We start from the raw sequence: 8404 nt of genomic DNA, 5'->3' as shown, positions 1-8404 counted from the left end.
TTTGGTTCGAATTTATAGTAAAATTAGAATCGAACCGATCAAAATGTAATTGGTACAGTTCGGTTCGAACTTACGTTTTTTTTGTACATGTACTCGAACTAAACCAAACAAAACCGATTAAGAACGGATTGGTTTAATTCGGATAATTGGGTACCCAATGACTTTGAAATTTATAAAAAAAAACCAATTTTTTATCTTAAAAATTCAACAAGTACAATAAACATGTAACACCGATAGAAATAATCCAAACATGTTAAACACCAAATACATTAAAAACTAAACTCATTAAAATCCAAACATATTAATAATGAATAATCATTATCTAATGAAAAAGCTATATATATATTTTTATTTAATTAATATATGATCGGGTTCTCGGGTTGGTTCGGGTTCCGCACCCCCAAAACCGATACCCGAACCAAACAAAAACCATCAGTTTGGTTCGGGTCGGACCCGATTACCCGTTGGTTTCAAAACCAATTTAATTGGTTCGGTTCGAGTTCGGACGGGTAATCGAGTACCTGCTACCCGTGCTCACTCCTACGACCAATCCGTACTCTATATATGTATATATTGTATACTTATATAAAAACATATTTTAAGTGAATATTGAATCAAAGACCTCTCACTAAATGCAAAATATCCTTAGCCACTAAAAGAAAATCATTAATTGATAATTTAATATTTTTTATTTACATAAAAATCAATTCTATTTTAAATTATCATCAAGTTATATAATAAAATTGTTATCTTTTTTATAACTCACAGGTAGAGTCGAGTACTCACAGGTAGGATTAGGGTTGGATTCAAACCTACCCTACTCTACTCATTGTCACCCCTAATTAAACACTTGTCACAATTCCAACTAGCCATCTGTCTATCTATTACAATTCAGTTAATTGCAAAAAGACAAAAATTCAATTTATAAGATGACAACAAAAAAAAATTCAATTTGATTCATAGATATAAGACATAAAAATCAAACTAAGCATGTTTAAAGTTCAATTACTAAAATCATTATGAATTATTCTCCACATACAAGCGTTTTTTCCATACAAGTCTTTACAAGTCATTTATATTCACGAGTTTTATACCGTTATTGCACGTTCTTCTTCTTCTTCTTATTCGTTATCATCGTCATCAACACCAGCTCTTCCTCTTTCTCCTCCTTCTTTTTTCATTGAAATTTTTTTCTTTCTTTTTTTTTCTCTTTCTCCTCCATCATCAGTTATCTCGTTGTTAAAGATAATGAATAATTCAGGTTCAGATTGTCAATTGAACCAGAACGAAATTGATTATTGTTTTGAATCCAATCAAGTGGTTGATGTGTGGTTCAATTCAGAAGAAAAAAATGTAGCAGAAATATTTTTCTATATTTGCAACAAATTTGGGTGTAACACGAAAATATTTGGGTGTATTTTTATTCTGATAAGTTCTGCATAATTCAAAACTCTTCCTTCTCCTCCTTCTCATCTTCTGCTGCTTTTTTTCTTATGTTTTACCTTTTCAAGTTTCTTCTTGTTTTATTCTCTTAACAAGAATAAAAACAAAAAAATCAAACAAAGAAGAAGAAGAAACATATAATGCTGCAAAAGTACTTAGAAGAGGATGAACTTACATTCATTTAAATAAAAGAAAGAAAAAAATAAGGAAAAAAAGAAGAAAAAAATGCAACATTAGAAGAAACATTTTTCTGTATTTGCAGCAAATTTGGGTGTAACACTAAGATATTTTGGTATATTTTTATTCTGATATGTTCTGCATAATTCAAAACTCTTCCTCTTCCTCCTTCTCATCTTCTGCTGTTTTTTTCTTTGTTTTACCTTCTTAAATTTCTTCTTGTTTTACTCTCTTAACAAGAATAAAAACAAAAAAATCAAACAAAGAAGAAACACGTAATGCTGCAAAATTACTTGTAAGAGGATAAATTTACATTCATTTAACTAAAAGAAAGAAAGAAATAAGGAAAAAAAGAAGAAAAAAATACAGCATTAAAAGAAATATTTTTCTGTATTTGCAACAAATTTGGGTGCAATACAAAGATATTTGGATGTATTTTTATTCTGATAAGTTCTGCATAATTCAAAACTCTTCTTCTTTCTCCTTCTCATCTTCTACTGCTTCTTCTTCTTCATCTTCTTACAACAACAGTAGTAAAAAAACGACGATGAAAATGAAACACGTGAAGAAAAAGTAGAAGAAACGCAAAGAGAAAGAAGAATAAGAAAGAGGAGGAGAAAGAGGAACGCAAAGCGCGCTATGAAAACCATTGAGTAGCGCGCGTGTTGACACACTCGTATGTGTGAGCGTCCTTTTTGTTGGATTTAGTCCAACTTGTATGACTTGTAAATCAAAATAACTTGTATATATAACACTTGTCAATGATTATCGGATGAAAATTTACGCCTTAATGGAATTTAAATTAAATAAACCCATAAATAAATAGCCATGCTTATTAAATAAGAGATAGATACAATCTATGTTTTAGATTTTTTTTAAAAAAAAAAATCCTTCAGTCAGTTATTATTAGAAAGATGTTTAGAAGCAAAGAAAAGGATACCCTGTTTAGCATATTTTCCACATCTGAGAAGACCTAGAACTCCAAATGCACCCAAAACAAATACCATCAAGGGTGACCAAAACAAACTATACAATTATACATCAATGGTTATACGCCAGGTAATTGAAGAAGGTTAGAGTCTGTTTTATAGAAAAGACCAACTTCACAATGTAACCATTTTTTCCATTCTTCATCTAATTTCCTTTTCATATACTACAAGAGATTGTTCTGTACAATGCAGCATACCGTTTCTGATACTCTTCAGCTAACTGTCAAGAGGGTTTGACATAAATTTCATCAGCATTTAATACAAGGAGACTTGAAAGCTACAAAAAAGCAAATAATACTCTGCACCTAAAAAATTCAAATAAACTGAAATGTTGAAAGATAAATGCCGCCGTACATTTATACTCACCAGGATCATCAAAATTTACTCTCTCTGCAGTTGAGAAGAGGTAGTAGAAAAGAGCAGAAAGAAAATACAGAAGTGATGTAAGCCACAGAAATCCTGGGAAGGAACCAACTAGCTCAACAAAATAGCCAGCTCCAACTGTTCCAATTATAGCAGCCAATGTTGCAGCCGTATTTGAAATTCCTAGAACAAGGAATCAATAAGTTTTCTTTATGAGAGATCTTATTCTAGAATACGCAGACTGTTATTTTCTCATCTTTTATCAGATGTTGCACGTTATGTTACCCTATGTTTTTTCCCCCTCATATGCAGTAAGAACCAGGAAAGTAATGTTAAAAGGAAAATCCAGAAGTTTCATGTATTGTATATACCACATAAAATTTTGAGAGTGGGGGCAAAGATAAAGGTATTCGAATAAGAAGTTTCACATAATTGTTATCCTAGTATGTATGCAGTCAAATTTAATAAAATCTTGAGGGCAACAAGTGTATATATCCATATATTTCTAAACATGTTCTCAAATTTTAGTGAGGGTATATTCCCACAATATGCAATACATGGATCCAAGGGTATTCAACCATTGTATCTACCTTGGCTTAAGAAAATATGGGTGTGTTTGTGAATTGAGATTTTTAAAGGGAAAGGAAGTAAATATGAGCCCATTTTACTCATCAATGTTCAAACCCTTCCATCCTCCCCCTTCCTCCAAAACCTTAATCACAAACACAATCCAAGTGAAGGGCACTGATGGATGCTTTAGACTATGGTATCACAGCTTGGCAAATTCCATTCTTACTTTAAACATACAAGAGTAGCTCTTCAATTTAGTTCTGCCACTTGTTAAGCAATACTTGATTCTAGATCAGAGACCATAGCTACCAAATTACCCTTACCCATTTACCAAAACTAGATTGCACTAGATCCAATGTCATTAGATATGTGTTTCATAACACCAACGTGTATACAATCCCCATAAGCTTACGAGATAAAGATGAAATCATACCATGTAAAACGCCAGAATATTTTGGTGCAATCTCCTGTTATAATAAATAAAGTGAATGTTAAATGAGAACTCAATGATGTTTGACTGAATTTATTTATTTCTTATATGATTGAAATCAGATACCTGAAGGTTCACAAGAAAGCCAGAGTGACTGAAAGATTTCAGGCCAAAAGCTACAGTAAGCCAAGCAGCACCAATGGAGGGATTCTTTGCTGTTGCCAACCCGATGAGACAAACTCCAGGACCAACAAAACCAATGGTCTGCAGTGAGAGTGCAGAATAAATATCATCATTAAAACTAATATCCAGTGAGAAAAGGCTAAACCCAAACTATGATATGAATAGAATAGAGTAAAAGCCTTAAAAATATCCAGGACAAATATTTGACTAGTTATTCTCAATTCTCCTGAACTAGAATATCACAACTGCCAAAGACAAAAAAAAAAAATAAAAAAATTTATAGATTAAGAAAATAAGAGATGTATTGAAAGAACTTGAGTTAAGGACCAACCTAGCAAGATATTTTATGCATAAGTATCAAATAATCATTCAAAATGGTTACTTGGTTCAATAAGTGAATGTGATGTACCTGCATAATTTTACGAGTCAAAGTGACACTTGTGCCACTTTGTATCATCATATCGGACAACAAGCCAGACATGTAATTCATGATAGCCATCACAGCCCATGGAACAGCACTGAACCATGCTGCATGCCTGAGATCCACGTGATATACCTATGATGAGAAATTATTTAGACATGGAACATGAAGTTTTGATTTCTAAATCTTTATTGCTTGACCTTTGACAATCATAAAGTATAAAACAGGATAAGTCTTACCGAGTTGAAGTATATGGGCATCCAAGAAAGAACAATAAAAAACCCCTGTGAAATAGAGGAGGGGAAGTTAAGGAAATGACAACAAACAATAAATAAATAAATAAATAAACAAATAACAAAGTTTGCATGGAAAAAATCATCAAAATAATGAATGAGAGAATAAACATGATGTTGAGGAAAGGGGTCAATATCCATATTTCGGGACTATCTCTTATATTTCTCTATTGGGGAATAACAAAAGATGAGGATTACTTCATGCATTATAAGAGTCTCTAGCTGGGAAATAACAAATGGTAATGTTGCTATCAAATATGAAAATTTATCAACTATTAAGAATGCCTGCAATTATAAAATAATCAGGTACAATAAATATCAAGCATTACCCAGCTATGCATGGAATTTGCAACAATTAGAGACCATGTTGGCATCTTAGAAAACAAGCGCCTGAAAGGAGGGATCACTTTAACTTTCCTGGTTTTTGCTGTCTCAACGGCAACAGAATTTTGCCTTTTATTCAATATATACTCCAATTCATATTGTGATATCTGAGGACTTTGGTCAGGAGTGCTGGACGTTGCAGATAACCATACCAAGACCCAAAGAAACCCAGACAAGCCAAAAATCACAAATGGACCAAATATACCACCTTGTGACATAAGGATTGGAGAAAGTGAGAGCCCTAATGCGCATCCAAGCTGAAACCCAGCCATTGAAATTCCAACAGCCCTTGCGCGTTCAGTTTGAGGAAACCATCTAACAGGGAAGAACAAAACTCAGTCATGATCAAGCCTCTCTTGCTCCAGCAACATCAGAAAATCATCACAAATTGACAAATCAAAGGCCATGTATTAAACTCATAAGTCATAACCTTATAGCCGTATTCTAGTTATCATATATACAATCATCATGAAGTGACAACCAAGTCATGTCATGAGAAAAACTAATCATAACTATAAAATGTGATATTCTTGGTGCCATCTGAAAATGAATACTTGCACAAATCAAACCCATGTCACTGTTCAATACCTGGCCACCATGTTATTCATGGAAGGAAGAGCAACTCCTTCAGCTATGCCGAGCAAAGCACGAACAGCAAGCAGTGCCAAAAGCGAGTTCTCCGCAGCAAAGGGAGTAAGAAAAGTTGCCAGCGACCACAGTGCCACTCCCCAAGCCATGACCACCTTGCCGCCATAGTGATCAACCAACATACCTCCAGCTATAGGTGAAGCGAAATAACCCCAGAGAAAAGACGACTGATATGCACACCCATCAAACATCAATTAAAAAAACCTCCAAATTTCTCCTCAGAATATTAATCAGCATAGTGAGTTCTTCAAACACTTTGAAGAAGCATCAATCAAGAACCAGAAAAATGTTAGTTTGACTTAAGTTATCAAATCAAAATGACAAAAACATCTTTTTTATTAGTTTATTTTATTTTTCGGCTTTCCTAAAATTCTGATGAAACTGTTCTGAACTTAGTATCCAATAATGTAAGTCTAGTTGACTCAGACTAATCTGCTTTTGAGCCAAGTAAACTTACCAGATACTACTCAACATGCTTCTAACAATTTTGAACTGATTAACTTCTCTTGAATCTTGGATGCAAAATTATGCTAATTCAAACTAAAAATAGATAACTCGGATGCAATTCTTCAAACATGTGGTGTGCATGTGTGGGAAAGAGATACCTGAACGACACCGGCAAAAGCGCGGCTCCAGCCATTGGCGAGGGACAACGGCACGATGGCGACTGACATGACGACGCGATCGGCGTTACACAGAGCAAGAGCGAGAGCAAGCATCGCCACCACTTTCACCCTCTCCGAAGTGATGAACTCTGTAAAACTCGGTTCCAGTTGCTGCTGCTGCTGCTGTCGTTTCTGGTTGTACGGTTCGTTCTTGTCGGGAATGGAGTTGAAGTGAGCGTCGTTTGAAGAAACCCGAACTCGAAGGCGTTGTTGAACGGAGCGAAGAGGACGAAGAGAAGAAGGGGAGGCATTGAGCCAGTGAATTTGCGAAGAGAGGAGGTAGAGCTGATCGGAGGTTCTGGTACGGTGGTTCTTTTGCGGCGAAGGAATGGCTTTTAAGGCGGCTGCTCCTCCGAGAGCGGGGGCGAAGAAAAGGGACATGACGCCGGAGGAGGAAGAAGAAGAGTTCCGACAGTGACTGACTATCTGACGGGGCGGGTTTGTTGAATGCTGACTACGAAATTACGGCAATGACCTTGGTTCTTGCTGATTGTGAGTGTAGCTTGAATGTGCGTAGACCGTAGACGTAAAGCAAGGATCTAAAAATCGAACCGGTGATTCAATCGTTTTAATTATTGGTTTATTAATTTATTAATCTAATTATACTTTAATTAAAAAATTATTTTAGTCACTAAAAAAATAAAAAAATTATTTTATAATAAAATAATAAATAAATTATTAATAAATATTTTAAAATATAATTATAGTCAAATAGTAATATAAATTTTAAAATATCTTTTAAATTTAAAATATTATATCAACTAAAATTTAATATAATTTTTTTTATTTCATTAATTATTAACAATTGATCACTTATTAGTTAATATATCACTATTAAACTCATTAAGATGATTAGAAGAAATAAAAAAATTATTAAATTAATGAAATCAATCATAAATATTCGATCATTTACAAATAAAAGGTTATACTTCAACATAATTTTAACAAAAAATTAACAATATTTTCAGCCCCTAGTATATTGATCACAATTTTAATAAGATTTTAGCATAATTTTAACAAAAAATTAACAAATTTTTCAGAAACTAATAAAGATTATCAAGATTTCAGATTTTTAGATTTTAAATAACAAGAACAATTGAAACTTTAAAATACACTAAGGTTCAAATAAAAAATATGAATATTAGAATCAAATTAATCAATTAATAGAACCACAACATATTAAAATCAATATTCAAGATCATCCACAATCCTAAACTACAGTAATGACTAATGATAATAATAATAAAACACAAATTAACTAACCAATTAAAACAAGTAAATAACAATTACTGTTAAAAAATACCTTCTACAGAGAGCAGGCAGAGCACAGAGAGGAACAAAGAACACGACGGAAGGGCTGACGAGGCTAAAGGCATGGAGCGCAGCGGGACAGTAGCTGCGTGATGGAGGAACGAGGCGAGACCAATTGTAGCGGTGATGGTGGCTTCAAAGTTAAAACAATGGTGGAGACACTAGCTTCGAGCAGGGCGGTGGCTTCAACGGCGGCGGTGGCTGGACAGAGCAAGTGTGGGAGTGAGGAAAGAGCTCAAGTTTGAGAGGAAGGAGAAGGAGTGACTGCGTGAGAGAGTGCTTCGCAGAATCACAGCTTAGCTTAGGGTTTCTCATTCTCTGAACAAAATGGCGCCATTTGGTGCAAAGTTTTGAAAACCGGCTAGGTCTCGGTTCGATTCTATCGGATGGTTTTTGGCTGATTCAACGATTCAATCATAGTTTTGAAATCCAACAGTTATGCCTTCTGACTAATCTGTCTTTTTCATCAATTCACAGCTCGATCAATTGGTTCAAACTAGTTTTCAGAACCTTGATGTAAACTTCTT

General features: G+C 34.1%; 1 protein-coding gene across 1 annotated transcript; it reads right to left on the bottom strand.

The window, feature by feature from the left end:
* Positions 1–2435: 2435 nt before the first annotated feature.
* LOC112702851 (probable anion transporter 4, chloroplastic) lies at positions 2436–7107 on the bottom strand. The gene is made up of 9 exons (XM_025754048.3): positions 6507–7107; positions 5842–6068; positions 5199–5568; positions 4816–4860; positions 4565–4711; positions 4099–4236; positions 3976–4009; positions 2976–3155; positions 2436–2829 (listed from the first exon to the last, which is right to left on the bottom strand). The coding sequence occupies exons 1-9, from the start codon at positions 6945–6947 to the stop codon at positions 2822–2824; spliced, it is 1590 nt and encodes a 529-aa protein (XP_025609833.1). The 5' UTR covers positions 6948–7107; the 3' UTR covers positions 2436–2821.
* Positions 7108–8404: the final 1297 nt, after the last annotated feature.

This window comes from Arachis hypogaea, chromosome 7 (assembly GCF_003086295.3).
Source record: "Arachis hypogaea cultivar Tifrunner chromosome 7, arahy.Tifrunner.gnm2.J5K5, whole genome shotgun sequence".
Taxonomy (NCBI): Eukaryota; Viridiplantae; Streptophyta; class Magnoliopsida; order Fabales; family Fabaceae; genus Arachis; species Arachis hypogaea.
The sequence above is the reverse complement of the archived record's forward strand: the minus strand, read 5'-3'. Positions and strand labels throughout refer to the sequence as shown.